The following is a 19,136-nucleotide window of genomic DNA, read 5'->3' on the forward strand; positions in this document are numbered from 1 at the left end:
TCTGAGATTACATGATATTCAAAAAATATATATTATATATTATAATATAAAAATTAATTAATTAAGTTATCATTAGTAAAAAATATATATATATTAAATAATCAAGTTTTAATCAATAGAGATATATGATACAGACTTAAAAACGGCGCGAACTTTTCTTGGTTACATATATATTAAAATAAAAATTTGTTCTCTTTAAATCTCCCATTACATGTATAATTAGTATTTCAACAAAATATATTAACTATTTGTTTTGAGGTGCTTAGTAAACGAGAAAAAAATGAAAAATAATTAATAAAAAGTCAAATAAATTAAATACTCTCTATTAAAAATACTCTCTATCTAAAATAATGATAATAATAAAAATAAATAATAATAAATAAATAAATATAATGCATAAATCATATGATTAATAATAAAATAAAATGTACTAATACACACTTCTATCTTAGGCTTAGGCCGTCAAAAAATATAATTCTATTTAGTTTTTGTTTCATTAGAAATTTAAAAGTTTCGAAGTTATTCTAAATTAATTAATTGTAACATATCATGCACTGAATGTATAGAGTAAGTTTTTGTCATAAAAATGGCATGTACCATCAATATGTTGCAATGTTCTACTTTCTAAAAGACAGCGACCATAATGAACAGCATCTTCTCGAGTTTGGACTATTCCAGCTTCTAATAACCAATCTACTAAATCACAACCAGTAAAAACTCCTCTATGCACTTTCAATAATCTTCGTCGACATATAGCTATCCTTGCTCGACATTCGGCTAAATGACATCGATTGAACTGCTCACGAATAGCTTTCGTTTCTGAACTCAATGCATCTTCTGGAGGCAATTGTAGTTCTGTTTCTGTTAATATTAAAAAATCTTATATGACATATGATACACGTCAACAGTAACATACATATAAAATAGAAATAACAAAAAATTATCTCACCACCGCGCCATTTTTGACTAAGTTGCTGTAACCAAAAGCCCAGTTTATTAAGGCCAGGATCAAGTCCAAATATTGCAAAAGCTATTAATGATTGACCAAAATTTAATGCAATATCTAAGAATGCTAATTCTGCATAAATGCCAATCATTTGGTCCATAATTAATGTACTAATAGATATTGATAAACCCTGAAAAATATACATGTCCAATTTAATTGTGATAATGATGCATAATTATGTTATTATAAAGGAAATTTAAATATTAAATAGATCTTACAATGAATATAGAACATGAAAGCAGAATGAGGAATACTAAATGTCGTAATATCTGTGGATCTTCTGAATCTGTTAGAGTTACATTTTCTTCTTGATTACAATCAAAAGGATAAGTATTGTTTCGACTCACAGTACACATTGAATTAGGACAAATACTTTGGTATTCACAACCAATGCTATAAGAATAATTTATTTATGTTAGCATTTTATGTATATAAGTAATATAATTTCATACATACATTGGGGTGCTCTCTGAATGAGATGCAATATCTTCCACATCAACAACACTCCTTCCATTAGTATCGTTACTGAGATTCGATCTTTCTCCTTCATTATTTGTACTGCTATACGTGGTTAAATCATTTCTTATATGATGATACCTTTGTTGTAAGACTAAACAACCTAATGTTACTGCATACAATATAAAATGGTTTTATTAAATTATTTCTAATAAAATTTTGGTTCCATTATTATGTATGTATATATGATTCTTACCAATAAAACAAAATATTAATATAGCAACAGATATAGCAGCTTGACTCCTGCCGAGTTGAAAATTCGGATTTTGTAAATCAAATTCGATTGGTTTCTTTGGCGTTATGCAAATACACATTAAAGATACAACCAAAGCTGTTACTCTGAAAGTAAAATTCGTTAATATAAAGAATCTAAAAATATGAATCAATGTAATATAATATTTTCATACCCACAACCACTAAGAAGTAACCATTTTTGCATATTTTGTACAAATGATAATGAATGCGAATTCAAAAAAAGAAGAGTTACTGCTATTGCAACTGTCCATATTCTACTTCCATATACACCTAATGAAATTAAAATAAATTGGATATACCTAAAATGAGATAGTTATTCATATTTAATAAAGGAATCTCATTATTAATCGCGTAAATTATTTTGTCATAATAATCTACCATAAAATAGATCCAGTAGTATCTGCTTCGAGTTTTGTCCAAATTATAGTACCAATCGCAGTAATCAACTAAAAAGAAAAAAACATAATGATTAATAAATGTGTACAAGAGGGTATGCTAAACATATAGATAGGTCTGTATAATCATTTCTATTAACAAACCTGAGCGATCACGAGGCAAAGAGTATATCTGTGTGTTACACTTTTATATTTACGACCCACACCAAGAAAACAAATTAGCAGCCATATACAAGCTACCACAGATATAGTACTTATATCAAAAGAGAAAGCTCGGAGTTGATGAGCGTAACTGGCTGGTGTTACGCCAGCATCAATGGCACTAACTAATTTTGCTGATATGAACATAAGCGGAGCGGATAAAAATGTACAAGCGACCATAGCTGATGCTATTAAATCAATTTCAACATTGTAACGTAATGTAAATATAAAAAGTGCTGGTGCTGTTGGAATTGTACCATAAAGAAATCCATATGTACTTAAATCTCTGGTATCAGTAACATTATCACCAGCATTTAACAAAATAATCGATTCTCGAATTACAAGAGGAAGTACTAATAGTTTAACTGATATCAATATTCCTGGTATGACTAGAGCTGTACCTTTTAGTTTGTGTACTTTTCCTACCATCATTAAACCAAGAAGAAATAAGGCACTAGCAGAAAAAGCATTTCCAAGTACTTCGAGAATAGCAGCAAGAAAAGATGGAATGACATGGCTAAATATTACATTTCCTATGATGCCTAAGATTGTCATAAATAAAACTGGATTTAAAGCGACGCCCTTTATAACCGAATAAACCATTGACCAGCAAGATTTATTTTCTTCTAAAGTGCGTTTACTAATTTCTAGTAATATGAAACCAATAGGATTTAAAATAGCCAGTGATATAGGAGCCATGAGATATAGATATGCAGCATATTCGGGATGAGTTTTTTGATAAATGGCACCAACTGAAAATAATAAGTTTGTTGATGTAAATAAATTACATATTAAAAATATACTTTGTTAATAAACTTACTCATAGGGTAACCTATCGCAAAATCATTGCTTTGCGTTGTAAATATTGCAAAGAGGGCTGCACGACCAGAATTCGATGGTTTTTTAATCAATAATGATACCACGAGTACAGTAAAAAATACGCAGCATTTTGCGAGTAATATTGCGAGTAAAAAACTCCAATTGACTAACGTAAAATCTAACTTTGCCAATGATGTAAAAATTAGCGATGGTAGAGCAAAAGTACCAACAAAAGTATTTAAACCATTTGCCTCTATTTTTGTAATAACATTAAATCTTCCAGCGATATACCTAAAAGATAATATCATTTTTAAGATTTAAACGTTACTTAATTTTCCATAGGACATATATGTATACTTGGAAAACTAGCAGAAAATAACACAAGTTCTTACCCACATAATATTATTCCGAAGCATTGTATCAAAGCAATATATAAATTATCAATTGGATCAGAATTGGTTGTTATAAGGCCATCCATATTGATTAGTCCAATATTTGATGAATTAGTTGTCATGATTCTGTTAAAAAAATTACTTTTAATAAAAATTGTAAATGATATTAAGAAGATGTTTTATAAATATATTACACATTTTATTATCTCATAATAATTGTCATCTTTCCAGAATAATTTGTTTATATTTATTTAAATACAGAGATATATGGATAACGTTCCCGCATAATTTTCTTCTTATGGTCATTTTTTAAACGAGAAATCCGTATATGATTTATCCGAATCATTGCTTTTTAATACTTTGTTTTTTTTATATATAAAAATTGTACAGGAAACTTCAAAATAATAATAATCGTAATTTTTAATAATGTTCCTTAAATTCGTAACGTCTGTTTGACGAAGAAACATGCTTGACAAAGGTGTTTCCTTAATTTTTAAATTGTCCATAGCTTACCGTTGCAATTTTACCGTGTAATTTATATAAAAAATAATTTAAAAATACTCGGTGCCTCAATCATGTTGAAATTAACAAATATAATTTCAATCGACGTATAACAAATTAAAATGTCACGTTTTGACACTTGGTTAATTCATGACTTCGCCGATAGTTGGCGATCTTATAGAAATGCACAAATAAACCTAATCTGACTTTTTTGTTTAAATAAATATATTCATTCTATCTCTAATTTATATTAACAACAATTCTAATATTCTTCTATCATTAATTATTGTAAAAGAGAAATTATTTCTAAAAAAGTAACTCAAACAAAAAGTAGTCATTTTAAAATCGATAACAATGTCAGTGAACTTTTTAAACGTTTCCTTTTTTTGAAACTTTGTCAATACATTTCTAATGGTGCATCATTCATATATCAGTACATATTAAGTGTTTATTTTGTTCAACTGTGAAAATTTTTATATTTGCAGCAAATATGTACCCCGGTACAATAAGTCATTTTGATCAACACTTCGATGAATTTGAATGAACGATTTTCCGTTAGCAGTGTAGCCAACAGTAGAATTTCTAACAGAGTTGCCAACAATAAAATTGCAGTTAAAAGTGCAATACTCTGCCGAATGACTTATGCAATTAAAATGTCTACTATTGGCTATATGATTAAAAGTTTAGTTGTTGGTTGCATTGCTGATCGAGTTAATCGAAGATGGTTAAGTAGTTTGAAGGTACCAAAATTTTACGTCCATAGAATCAAGTTGCAGAAGTCAGGGTTAAGTAAGTTGGAGAACGGAGTGCTAACAAAAATAATACCACTGTCTACGCAGTTTTTAAAACCGATTATATTAATATCGGTTGGAAGACATCAAGGAAAGCCGAAAAATTAAAACCGATTTATCTCTTAAATTATATATGTAATGTTTTTTTTTTATATTTATAGATAATCTAAATAAAACAAATATTAATGAGGTAGCTAAACAATTTTCCAAACAGTTTTGCAATAAGGAATATATGAATGTAATATTTAGGAAGGAGAAATATTTATGAGAATATGGGTATAACATTCTCTAAAGTATTAAATTTATAATTATATATAAAATATTACATTAGTATGTGATGAGAGTAATGCAAATATTTTGATAATACTATAAATGATAATGCTTTAAGATATGTCAACATTTTTAGTTGATATGGTAGATTTGGCTTGTGACATGTAATAAAAATCAAAGTACATTGCCACGAGATCTTTTCTTGTCGATTTTTTCTGAATAATATTACTGAATAATAATATTGAATAATAATTTTAATCACATACTTATACAGATATAATAACTTTACATATTATAATATTTTTACACTCATTTTATATAAAAAGAATAATAAATAATGTGTGCGTTAATAATAATTGGTTGATCATATTTTTACACGATTTTATTTTATTTTATCCTTTTACTTTATGAAATTTTTACATTAATTTATTTGTAAATACCAATCTTCTACCATTGGGTATATTAAAGGAAAATGACGATTACAATTAAATTGTATCTTTTTTTATTCGGGAATATGACGTGGCTGCAAATTGCATCTATACAATATTTAATTCTGAATATTTAATGAATGTTGTGTGGAATTATATAGCATGTATTTGTATAGAATATTTCTCTCTATTAAAGATAAATGATAATTCACTTATCGCATTTTTAACGAGTACTGTAATAAGTTATATTTATATTCATTTTAAACAATAATATTATTTAATATTTTCACGAAAAAGAACGTTCACTTCGGTATACCTTATTAGTCTTTTTCTTCTCGTTTGATTACTTTAAATTATATCAAGGGAACAAAAAAAAAACAATATTATCTGCGAGAGCGATATCCCGAAAATGTAGTATAAAGAAGTATCAGATGTCGTATAATTTTCGTAGAAATCGTAGTGCAGCTGCAAGATGCAAGATTTTCTAAGGTATCTTACTTTTTTCCGTCCTGTTTTTATGTGGCAGCTCCCTACCGAAATGCACAAAGCATTTGCGTGTGAGTATGTAACGTTGAATGTTACAGAGGGGTTGGTAGAGTAGAGTGGTGGGGGGCAGGCAGAAAGAAGGAAAGTGGCGGGGGAAGAAAGAAGGAAGGAGGGAGGAAGAAGGGAGATGAAATGTGTGGAATACATTCTATCGCAGTGGTACGGGGTAGCGGTACGGGGTAACAGTGCACGCAGCAAAGCAACATTGCCAAGATGGATGCCCGGGCTCGACCGTCGAGAAGTATGGATTTTACCGCGTGATTCGTATGCGTGCTATTTCTCTTCCACCCACTGGACAATGGGAGAAATATAAGGACGCGCTAGGACACGAGTGAGCCAATGCCTGGCGATAAAATAATACTTTTCCAAATTCGAATTCGCGAATTCTCGCGGCCGCGATAACGAATCACGTTCTCTTTACCAAGTGATGAGTAAAATATCTGACATCGAGAAACGAGTTAGTGGATTTATACAATGGTGGATAACAATTGTATCATCGAGGGGAACGTCAAGTTTCGCGATGGGAAGAAGGTGAGTTATATTTATACGTATCTACGAGTACGTGTTTTGTCACATTAAATAATGCAATATAATCGACAATTCGATGAACGGTAGTGTTTATTGCATTAGGATCTTTCTTTATTTTCCGATGCTTTGCTCCACGTTGACAGCAGCGGCAACGCGCCGGTTCCTTTGAACCCAAAAGAAACAAAGAAAGATATACTATCCTTTGGTCATATTTATTAGGCGCTTATCTGAAGGCCACTTGAGCACGTAATACCTGCTATATTCAGCAAAATTATGTAATACACGAAAGACACATAATCGATATGTATATGTGTCTGTGCTTAAAAAAAAAAAAAATTACTATTTATCTTGATATAGATATTTTTCAGAAATTTGCTAAATATATGTTAATGATAATAATTATTTGATTTTTATTGATGTGAGATAAAGGAATAAAAGTATATATATATATATATAGTTATATATACAGTAGTCAGATAATTTATAAGAGTTATTCCGTTATTACTCATTTATTTTAAGTACCCTTCAATAAAGAATATTTATAGTTTCTCAGAAAACATTTGCTGTTTGATATAAACTGATATAAGTAATATAGTATGAATGGAGTATATATTAAGATATAAGTATATTGTGTGTATTTGTGGAGTACAAGTTATGAAAGGCTAATTCCTTTTTCCTTTGTTTATATTGGGGTAGCAAGAAGTATTTAAGTCAAGGAGGGTAACTGACTCTTTTATATTTAGTCATAGAGGATATAAAAGGACCTAAAGGTTCCAGACTTACACTCAATCACATGAATCTGAATTGTGTAAAGTATAGCTATTTAATATGCACTTTATATATATATATATATGTGTGTGTTTATTATTGAAACCAATATTACGGCCAATATTCATACAAATTTCATGATTTAGTAATATTACAATCTGATTAATGAATGTATAGGTATTATGAATTAATTATTCAAATTAAATAAAGATCTAACAAAATATATTTACTCGATTACAGTGGAAGTCACGATGGTGCGTAATGAGAAAATTGTCACCAGTAGCAGGTAAATCCTACTTTTCATTATTTTGCATAATATTGTTTGTTTTGAAAGATCGTGTAAGCTTGCAAATTATCTGCTACATGAGTGCATTGTACTGTAGTAAGAGATATGTAGCAGGAAATGTTATGATTGCATTATAAAGTGTTGCATGTATTTTCATTTTTGATATTTTCGTGATATGAATATTATCTTTTTGCTTACATAAGCATAGAGTACATTTATCTCTTTCTTTTTTTATCAAATGTCTTTTAACCAATTCTTATAGATAATTTTTTTCCTTTGCTCAATAAATAAGATCCTATCTCATTTTTAAAATGTGAAGCATTAATCAAAATAATTGGTGATTAAAAAATTGAATCATTAAAAAATTATATTCCATTTAATGATAAAGTACTTTAAAATAATAAAACAGAAAGTTAATTATACTATTCGTTCAAAAGTGTCTAGAATATTTTTACTTTTTCTCTTATGTTAGCTTGAAAGAATACTTTCATGCTTATTATCAGGATGAAGGATCTTTTCTTAGATATTTTTGGTGACAGCTGGCACATCTGTTAGAGATTAACTATTTGAGGAAACAAAAAATTTGAACTACCCTACTTCCAATAATAGATATCAATGCACGATTTTGTAGCTATTATTTTGAAATATTTCACTTTATGTGATCTTTTATAGTATTTTCTTTTTGGAATATTATTATCTTATTAGATATATGCGCATATAAATTTTTAAAAGTAATAGAATGATTATACAGTATATGAAAGTGCTTTTTGTCTTTTAGATTGTTTGCATTTACAACTTTATGGAGATAGCAAGGATCGTTATAAACAAGGGCAAACAAAGGCATCCTTAAGTTTGCAACATTTTCTTGGGGTAGAAAGTGGTTTTACTCTTGATAAAGAATCAAACACAATAGCTATTATTTGTCAAGATGTAACTGTCGTACTTGCTTTTGATACGCGAGAACGATTAATACAATGGCAAGTAAAGATATCAAATAACTTAGGAGAAGGTACGTTATAAGTATACTACATTATCAAATAACAAATTCTTTTCAAAATACTTATGATCTGATGCGATGATTATTTGATCTTTGCAGATCAACAATTTTTAATATTAATATCCACTGCACCGTCGAAGGCAAAACTAACGAATGGGCCAGCACATTTACATATTCAAGATCGTCGATTTTGTATTACGGTTGGTATTCCACCAAGGTTAGTTGGAATATGGGAAATTGGTCATTTACGACGTTACGGTGTCGTCGAGGGAAGATTTTGCTTCGAAGGTGGCTCAAGATGTGGTCGTGGCGAAGGCCTTCATGTATTAATAACGGATCAGGGTGACGATATAGTTAAAACATTGCAATTGGCTGCGGAGGGAAAATTATCTACGAAAAAAAGACCGCTCGGCCGTGAATCATTAATACAAGACAGTCCTCGCCGACAATTTAGTAGGTCTGAGACTAGAGCAAGCGATTTTTTTCCCTCAACTGTGTACTCTTCAACAATATCATACGAAGACCATTGTGATGGTTGCAAGAATGGCAGCTCGTCTTACTGGTCATCTGCCGAAAGTAGACAACAAACTGACGGCGAAGGTGATTATAGCTGCAGAGATACAGTTTCTGTTTCGGAATTGACCGATCAACCTAGCGAATGGCGTACCTGTTCTCTTACTCGTCAAGGTACGACTGGTCTCGAAAGATGTGCCAGTTGTATTAGCAAGTTAGGAACTGTATCGAAATCTTCTACGTTGATAACGGGTACTGGTACAAGTAGTATAGGTAGTCCAGCTGGTGCCGTCAGCAGTCTGACATGTCACCTCCAACCACGAGCTTTCGATCGACTCTCTTTATCTTCGTACAGCAGCAGTAGTCACGATAGTGATTATTCTGGATCTCAACCAGTTGATTGTCATTGTCCTCAATCTAAAAGCTCACAGGTACAAAATGTTCGTCGATCGTCGCTCAGTCCAAATGTTTTACCACCAAGACCACCGAAACCGTCCCAATGTACTGCCACGAAAAAATCAAAGAAACCTCCAATGCCACTACCGAACGAACAAATTACCACTAATGTGCACAATCAAAAGAGTAACGCGCAAAGTAACGTACGTAATAGCAATGTTGGGCCTTACGAAAATTATGATGTTCCGAAAGCTATCGTCGGGCATCACATGTTATTAGAACAATCACCGCAGACGGATCAATATTACGATACTCCAAGGAAGATAAAGGAGTGTTTAACGATGCCAAAAACCTATCCCAATTATGATACTCCTCAGGCCCCGCAAGCTGTTGTCTTGCAACAATGTGGTTGTCCAGCAAAGCTTAATATTCAATCGCCCAGATCATCGTCAGCCTGTCCATGCCACAATGTCATGAGTTGGGCTGGATTCGTTTTACCGTATTGTCGACGTGGAGCAGGAATTGAACCTATGGGTGTGACTGTACATCCTGTAAAGCTATCGGGAGAAGGAAAAATGCCTGTTGTTAATGCCAGTGGTGATGTTTCTATTTACGCCACTGCTAAAAGAATAAATAAAGGACAAGTTAATGAACCCAAAGCTGATGATAATTGTGAATGCGTAACCAGCAGCAAATCAAATAATTACGAAAATGTTGAACCTGTTATCGATACACAATCCGAATCGAAGCAAACAAATTATGCTAATATCGACTTTACTCAATCGTTAGAACATTATGAAAATAGTAAAGATGTTCTAACAAAAAGTGGTATTTCACAAGAAGAATTGGAAAAGTTCGCTGATCAATTAAAAGATACAAAAGTAGAAGCATCAAGCGAAGAAGGTTCCTTTAAAGTTTGTCAGAAATGTGGCCATGTAAAAGAAAGAGATAATGATTATTTAGTAATGGATCTAGATAAAGAAGTACCGAAAAAACCATTCACTGGTTATTTACCGATGCAACCAGCTCATAATGCTTGTTCCAAAGAAGTGCTGTCCAGAATTTATAATGGTATGAAGAGTTCGAGCAATCCAACTTTGTCAGGTTCTTCGTCAACTGATGGGAACAAAAAACGTTGCGATTCAGAATATCGTGTGCCAGGATCGGCGATGTTATCTAGTCCATATCTTCGACGTCGTCTTTTAGATGGAAGCAATGGCATTGAATCAACTGGAACGATCGGTATTTTGTTAAGAAAACGATCTTATTCGGCCGAATCAGCTCACTACTTAGACGATGAAACTCATACATTCCCGTCCACTCTCACCATACATAAGTGCTCTAGTGAAGCCGATAAAGCTTCCCTAATAAGCAATGAGCCACATACATCTTGCATGAAATCGGAAATGAAAATAAGTCAAGAGAATGGACAGATATCGGCTGCTTCGTCTCAACCGTCGTTCATAAAAATTCGTCGTTCTTCATCCGTACCATCGAAAACCGGTCACAACAGGGATTCTTCTAGTAGTAATGACTCGGGAGTATCCACTGGTTCTCTTAGTCATAGAACTGCTGAATTTGTGGAATTTGAAACATCGTCCGTAGCATCGGTAAAGAAACAAAATGCTTTGTCGATATGTCGCAAAAGTCCACCGTCTACATGCTATCACAATAGTTTGCCAAGAAAATCAAAATCTAGTGATCCCTTGAGGGAATTATCATTCCAATTTCAAAAGACAAAGATACCCACTAAATCATCCTCTGCGGAAGCCGATATACCTACGTGTTTGCCGAAAAGTACAAAAGGGTTTAATAGCCCTGGTGAAATATCGAGTAATGCACCTTACATTGACTCCAGAAGTACAAGCAGTGGTACCTCCGACATGTCTGATTATATCGAGACACTTTCCTTATCTTCTCATTCATCATCTGATACGCCAGATAGTTTAAGGTCTGTTATTAATTTTAATTTTATATAAATTTTTGTGAACCAAGATTATGGCAACTTTTGGTTCTCTTAAACTTAGGTTGGGAGGCAGAGCTTTAACTACTACGCTTCGACCTCGCAGTGGAAAGGAATATTATAAAATCGATCGAAATATTTTGGTGGAACAAGGTCGAACATCATCTGCCAATTATGCAAATATTACTCCTGTACTTGAGAAAAGCGAGTCTCCCTCACCCGGTTATATAAGCAGCTCACCTTTTGAGCAACCCCAACCCATTCGCGAACACTTTCTATTTCCTGAAGTAAGTAACGCGTATCGGCAAAAATCTTTTATAAAAATGATTTTGATAAATAACGATTGTAAATATTACAGGAAGCTTGAATAACGTAACGTCCATAGCAACGTTGTTTTTGAGAAGAAAGTGGAAAACTTGAAGTTCCTAGGAATCCAAAACCCATAGGAGTATTTGCGTTAGAGAAGGTAATTCGAGTTATTGTCACTATTTACACTATATGCAATGGTTTTGTACTTGCACATGTATTTCTCGAAAAGCCCTTATAATACACGTTTGGTATGTTATGGTGTTTACAAAAGAAATAATGGTCGCGAAAAATTTAACAAAATAATTATTGCAGGTCAAAAGATTATGTTCGATGAAAATTAACACTTTTTCTTTTTTTTTTTATATATTTTTTATATCATCTTACTTAATTGAATCGAATTCATTAAATGATATAACGGTATATATGTAGAAATTAAAGGAATTTGAGATTTTAGCGTATAGTAAAAATGTGGTCAATGAATACGGTACTTCCTACAACGATTTAAACAATTTCTAAAATCTACTCATTAAAAACTGTAATAGTTTGTATAGTAAGAATCCTGCCCTAGGATAAAAAAAAATACTATACATTGTATACTTTATATGAGTATATCATTTTTTGAACATATTTTATTTTATATGAGTATACTTCTATATAGGATAATCGTAGTGAAAATTAAAGAATGTACTTAAGGGCTCCTTATTTAGACTGATTACCATAACACTGTACATCTCCATCTGTGCAACCAAATAATGCAATGAAGATAGTCAGTTGCATATAACGTTCACAGGGTTAATATAATTAAATTATTTTCTAAAAAAAATAAGATGAAGAGATAGTTTTAATAGTCTTCTTCCTCTTTGAAGGAATTTATACGAAGGTTACTGTAGGTCTTTGGGCAATCAAACGGCACTATATATAAATTAGAAAGAAAACATCAGAAGAAATCCTAAACAATGCAACTTCTTAGCGTATGAAGTCATTAATTCATATCTCGAATTTATATGTTAATTTATTTTCGTTGATTTTTTGAATCTTATGCAACGAAATAGCTGGTGCGATTATAATATTATTTACAAATTATTCGCAAAATTATAAGTTACAAATGTACTTAAAAGATAGTGTATTCGAGTTTAATTATATATTAATATAATTGTGTAATTATATTTTCTCTATGGGGAATAGTGAGTAAAATGAAGTAAGTTTTTACCAAAAATATTTATTTTATTTTTTAGCGGTGCAAGATCTTTTAAAAGAGATATATTTATTAGTAAAATAGTACTGAAAGTGATACTAGCTAAATATATTCTGAAACATAAATATTGCCAAAGTTATGTGCCCTATTTCACACTTCTTTTAATAATGGAAATGAAGAACATATGTCACAACCTGTGTAAAATACTTCACTTCCTTTTTTCCATTAAAAGGAAAAAAAGATACGGAATAAAATCTTGCACTTAATTAGTTGATACATTGGGAAGATTGATGTAATAGGTGATATTTAATGCAATAATAACTACAATAGAAGTATATATAAAATCAATATAAGTTGTTTTGCACTAAAATATATTAATATAAAATATTCTATTATATAAATATATACATACATAAAACATACACATACAGAAAGAAGAAGAAAGGGAGGGAGAGACGTGTACATATACTTTTTGCTCTTATGGGCAGATGAAATAAGTATTCAAAGTCAAAATTAATATTAGGTCATTTAACAGATGTACATTTTAGAGTACTGCTATAGTATCATAAATATTCTTCATTAGTGAAACACACAGTTCTACATGTTACTACACACATTTGTTTTCGAGGATATTTATATTAATCCTTTGCACTTCTCGTTATCTCTGCTATATGTAGAAATCTATCATTTGTTTTGTAACACCGGTGGCTCTGTTACAGAGACATTTCTATTTTGTAAACGAAAATACACATTTTCTTTAAAAAATCGATTTATTTAATCAATAGCTAGTAAAAAAACGCGGGGAGTGTAAAGGTTAATATAAAACTAAAACAATTCAAGGTGAAAGTTTTATGCTAATTTATACTTTTATGCTGATTTTTCCTCCAATCAATGCTTCTGAATTGTTATTTTCTTTTGAAAGATTAAATTTTTGTGATACATACACTTGTATGAAGAAAGTATAGAAGAAATATATTTCCATTTAAAACTATGCATTTTGTAAAAGTATTAAAGTAGTATTATCAGAAGACTGAAAATAGTAATTGTGTGGAGTAATAATAAGGTGGTATCAGGAACCTTAGAATACTTTTTTGTAATATTTTATAATATTTTTTTCTATTCCATTATACACAACTCTTTACATAGTTAGAGTAAATAATATCTTCTATCGATTATTAAAATTAAGAAAATATACAAAATGTAAAAATGAACCCTATCTTGATTTTTAAATGACATGCTTTACAAATTATTATATGCTATAATATTGGTTTCTGAACAGTTTTATATAGACGATTCTTTTGGGCATTCCGTAATATAATTAACTTGTACACAAGACAAAAGACATCACGCTACGATAAATTATGCAGATATATCAGTTATTAATATACAAAGATAATATAATGTAAAATATTTAACGTTGTATTTATCTTACATAAATTTAAATACGCTGGAAATGATTAGACAAGATATATAATTTTAAGAGTTTCAAAGATAAAGCTGGTACTATATCTATGTAATTTACAATTCTATTAAACAATTTGTATATTGTAAATGAAACTGACTGCCCTAAACATATGATAATTGTTATATTTATTATTTAGAGCATGCATCCATAATCTAATGCTATTTTAATTTAAACAAGTAATATTCATATTATAATTTAAATGAATTTAATTTATAAAGTAATTTCTAATAATGGTAAAATGATGTACTTATATGGGATTTTGTACAGGGTAACCCACTTTAAGCTATCCATTTTAAATGGAATCACTTACAACCGTCTCCCATGTTATAACAAAAAAAGTGATCATACTTATATAAAAGCACTTGAAGTCACAATCATTACCAACTTTAATACAAAGGTATATAAACATTTTGTAATCCCATTTCAAAATCTAGTAGTATTTATATGAATTGATCATAGCGAAAAATATTCTACATCTCAATTTTTTGTTTGTAAGTAGGAGTAGATAAGATTGGGAATCACTTTTAGGAACATTTGCTAGTCAAATATTAAGTACTATTGTAGTAATAATATATTTTTATTGCGGAAAATTGTAGTATGTGTAACTTGAAAATTAAACACGTGGTTGGTATATATTTTCTTTGAAATTAAAAGATTTTCAAAACGATGTATAATATTTTTATTCATATCGTATAGAATTTACTATTTAACAAAGGTATGATCGGTGAAGTAAATTTTTTGTAAGTCACGAGAAAAATATTATTATTTTCAAATTTTAAATGTAAAGTATCCAAATTGCACGTGTTAATTTTTAAGTTATAATCGATCATATCTAATATAAGAACTAAATTTTGAATCATTTAATCGTAAAGAAAAAAAAAACAAGGATATTTAAATATATTTTAATAATTATTTATGTATATATTTTTTATGCAAATCAAGTCACAATTAAACCTTTATTTTGTAATTTCAGAAAAGATTGCTTATTAACGTAATTTTCATATTAAGGTTTTCAATTGTATATATTGCATACTATTGTATCAAAATCATTTTCCGAACATTTTTATAATATATTTACTGTAATCCTACTTCTCTTATGTTTTATTATCATAAAAAGTATACCAAATTAGGAAAGAATTTCTTTTCTTTTTTAATTTTCGATTACACTTAAATGTGCAAATGAAGAAGTCATCTATTTTACACGTAATCGAGCTAACTCAGGTAGATACATATGTATATATATATACATGTATATATACATATATATATACATATACATTATAAATAAATAATAGCTGTTTGGTTTTAAAGTTACGTTAATATATACAATGCTAAGCCGTTTTTAAATTATTTATTTCTATATAATGATATTACATGATAAATTTTAATTTCTTTTGGAATTTTATTATGGATTAATTTAAAATAATAATGTGATGTTATTTCCTCATAATTATGAAAATTTTAATAGATGCATTTCATGCATTAAAATTTATTCAATACTGTATTTGTAAGAATCGGAAAAAAACGAAATTCAATTTTTTGATAATGTAATATCAAATAAATTTTACTTACTGTTTTTATACAGTAATAGTTCATTAAACAGCAGAATTTTTACATTAAACTGACCATTTAGGTATTATCAACAATATTCTAAATGAAATAATACTTATACAATTTTTATATCAATATGAAAAATTGTGAGGAGTAATACGAAAACATTTTTTGAAGGATATTGTTATCTTGCTTTTCAATCATAAAAGAATTCAGAGAACTCTTATTTTCATTTAATAAAATATAAATTTATAAACTGTCAATCAATTATTTTCTAAAATTATAGAAATAAGTGAATTTTAGTAATAAGTGTAATTAATGGAGCTTATGTATCAAGCTACACAGCTACGTAATAGAAGTTCATTCTGATAATAAAATTATATCATTATCTTAAATTTTTATAGTTAAGTATAGGAACAAAAAAATCAAATCATTATAGTGCAAGAAATAATTTAAACGCATACAATTTGTAGTAGATCAAGTTACCGAAAGAAAACTAGATAGTAGCTGAAATAAAGATATATGAAAAATATTTGTGTGCATTGTTTCTTCAATACTTGTCTATTACTATAATTTTAAATTAGATTTTAACCCTTTGCTGTCAAGGCCATTTATGCTCGGGCGAAGCGGCAACTCGAGACGATTTTGAATGGCTATTTCATCGACAAAAAATCGAAATCATTTTCATCGTATTCCATGCTTGTTCGTACGCATGTATTGTCGAAGAAATGAAAAACAAAACATATAAGATTAGTTAATAATAAATATAAAGTGAATAAAACTCTTTCGTATATATTATTGACAAAACATTTATAACAGTATGAATGTACATTTTGCAAAGAATGCGTTTCAAAGTAAATGCTACATTAGTCTTAAATATTTGACAAAAGTAGATTTATTTTCAGTGATAGTATATGATATACTACAACTGGCTTTTGTAATACATATTTGTAATATGAATAGTATAAATTATCTATAAATTCACTTTCTATTGCCTTTAATACATTTCGTCGAACTTGTTACATTTAACTATATTTTCATTACGGATAAATCTAGTTCACAAAAATACAGTTTTGATAATTTATTTTTTTATGTATCAGCAGTAGTATGAATAATAAAAATATTTGTTGACAAATTCTCGATTTATTATACATTTTCGTTAACATGACTTCATTATTTTTTTTGTTAAATAATTTCGTATCATCACAGATTCTCTTTTCTTTAATACAGAGTAAATGTCCAAAATAAAACATTTTATAAGAATGAGTATAGATAATTATTATAAGCATGTAACTGTTTAAAAAATACTGTTTATCTAATAAACAAAAAATAATAATACATAAATATTCATCATGAAACGGAGTGAACGAGAGATAGGTGCATATAACATCAGTTTTCAAGAGAGGAATAATTGAAAATTTACAAGATATTATAATCATTATTTTATATAATAATATGTTTGTAATTATGGTATATTTTATTAGTAATTTTAAAATAGTAATAAGTAATCAACACATTTTTTAGCTTATGAAAGAATTTCATGTTTTAGTAAGTTTTATAGTAAATGAAACGTATAAATAGGACTTTAAAGTTGTAAAAAATAAGAAACAAATAGTCCTATAAATTCATTAATACAAGTAATATATATATCTGAACAAGTTCATTTTTATACTGTGTTTAAACTTGATTTTTCATATATATACTCTAGATATTTTCTGGCACAAAGTCATTATACATGATAAATCTGTACAAAAATAAATAGCTGTATTTTAAGCACGATTGATAAAGACTGAATTGCATTATATATTTTGATCCTTTCATGATTCAAGCATAATCTTCCATCAAGTTAACTTGTTTTTCTTCGAATCATCAACATCCACCACATTGTAGCTCCTAATTGCATATTTAATTTTATAAATTTTGTATATTTTAACATTTTAATATTTCTTTTAAAATTAGGAATAATAAAATACTTCATTATATTGCCTTATAAGTTAAACAAAAAGTTATTATTAATTGAAAAATTATAATAAAGATCGTATAGTCTTTATAAGATGAATATTTTGTTATATCTAATCTAAATGCATATACTCTTCTCTCAAAAATAGCCACGATATACAATTTAATGTATGCATTTAAGCGACCGTATTTATAATATAAATAATTCTATGCTCATTATACAAATTTGTTATTCTAAAAAATTAATTTTTCCTTTAATATTTTTTACTAAGTTTACTACTATCATGATTCACATTCGTTTTTTTAATCTTATATTTTTTGTTAATACTATTAACTAGGTCAAAAAATGTTGCTTTCTGTTGCTTCACAATCCTGCTTCTTGAGAGAGGTATATTTGTTATCTAAAACAATATCGGCACGCAATAGTGTCAGCAAACTGACACTTCTGTGCATTTAAAAGCTTAAATAATCTAACGTATACATACATACACGCGTACGTAACCCTGACGCATATATATATTATATGACTACATAAATAAATTTACAGAGTTTTGTACATTAGTATATTGAAATATGAATTATTTCTTTGGCTTAGAAGCGCTTACAATTTTTACAAAAAAATTATCTATAAGCTGTATATAAATAAGTGAGCAATTGTACATACTCATCATACATATGTTTTTATATAGGATCTTTCAACATTATAATTGTCTCCACAAGTTTTTATATGTAGCCGTTCGTAATAATTAATTTTTTACAGATTAAGGCTTTTCAATATCTATAAAGATTTAATTTAAGACACAGTATCGTAATCGAATTCGTAACTTGAATATTTCCCACAATATTATTTAAATATCTTATTGAAAATGAAAAAAAGATTTTTAATTTTTATAATAAAAATCAATTTCACAAAAATATTAGCTTCAATTCAATTACGAATCATAATATAGTGAATATATTTTTATAAGGAGAATGTAAAGTCCAATCTACTTTTCGATTTTGTTTCAAAATGGAAATAGTTCAATACTACGATTACATTCAATATTAGAATAATGCATATTCTATTTAGCAGTATTATGTAATTCT

General features: G+C 28.9%; 2 protein-coding genes and 1 long non-coding RNA gene across 4 annotated transcripts; 1 reads left to right on the forward strand and 2 right to left on the reverse strand.

Moving 5' to 3' along the window:
• Positions 1–491: 491 nt before the first annotated feature.
• Positions 492–4,299, reverse strand: LOC122516759 (integral membrane protein GPR155). 2 transcript variants are annotated; one of them, XM_043634852.1, is made up of 11 exons: positions 3,779–4,299; positions 3,585–3,710; positions 3,194–3,483; positions 2,317–3,125; positions 2,156–2,223; positions 1,930–2,076; positions 1,719–1,861; positions 1,463–1,634; positions 1,225–1,399; positions 950–1,136; positions 492–861 (listed from the first exon to the last, which is right to left on the reverse strand). In XM_043634852.1, exons 2-11 carry the CDS (start codon positions 3,704–3,706, stop codon positions 548–550), a joined length of 2,427 nt encoding a protein of 808 aa, XP_043490787.1. In that variant the 5' UTR covers positions 3,707–3,710; positions 3,779–4,299; the 3' UTR covers positions 492–547. The 2 variants fall into 2 exon arrangements, with proteins under 2 accessions (XP_043490787.1, XP_043490786.1); XM_043634851.1 differs by having other exon boundaries at positions 4,098–4,134.
• Positions 4,300–5,631: 1,332 nt separating this feature from the next.
• LOC122516761 lies at positions 5,632–6,058 on the reverse strand. Its single transcript, XR_006303664.1, has 2 exons — positions 5,891–6,058; positions 5,632–5,807 (listed from the first exon to the last, which is right to left on the reverse strand). It is a non-coding gene; the product is annotated as an uncharacterized LOC122516761 (long non-coding RNA).
• Positions 6,059–6,274: 216 nt separating this feature from the next.
• Positions 6,275–14,064, forward strand: LOC122516760. The gene is made up of 6 exons (XM_043634853.1): positions 6,275–6,651; positions 7,657–7,702; positions 8,481–8,711; positions 8,799–11,559; positions 11,636–11,858; positions 11,930–14,064. Exons 1-6 carry the CDS (start codon positions 6,595–6,597, stop codon positions 11,936–11,938), a joined length of 3,327 nt encoding a protein of 1,108 aa, XP_043490788.1. The 5' UTR covers positions 6,275–6,594; the 3' UTR covers positions 11,939–14,064.
• The last annotated feature ends 5,072 nt before the right edge of the window (positions 14,065–19,136 follow it).

This window comes from Polistes fuscatus, unplaced genomic scaffold, assembly GCF_010416935.1.
Source record: "Polistes fuscatus isolate 324 unplaced genomic scaffold, CU_Pfus_HIC Scaffold2, whole genome shotgun sequence".
NCBI lineage: Eukaryota > Metazoa > Arthropoda > Insecta > Hymenoptera > Vespidae > Polistes > Polistes fuscatus.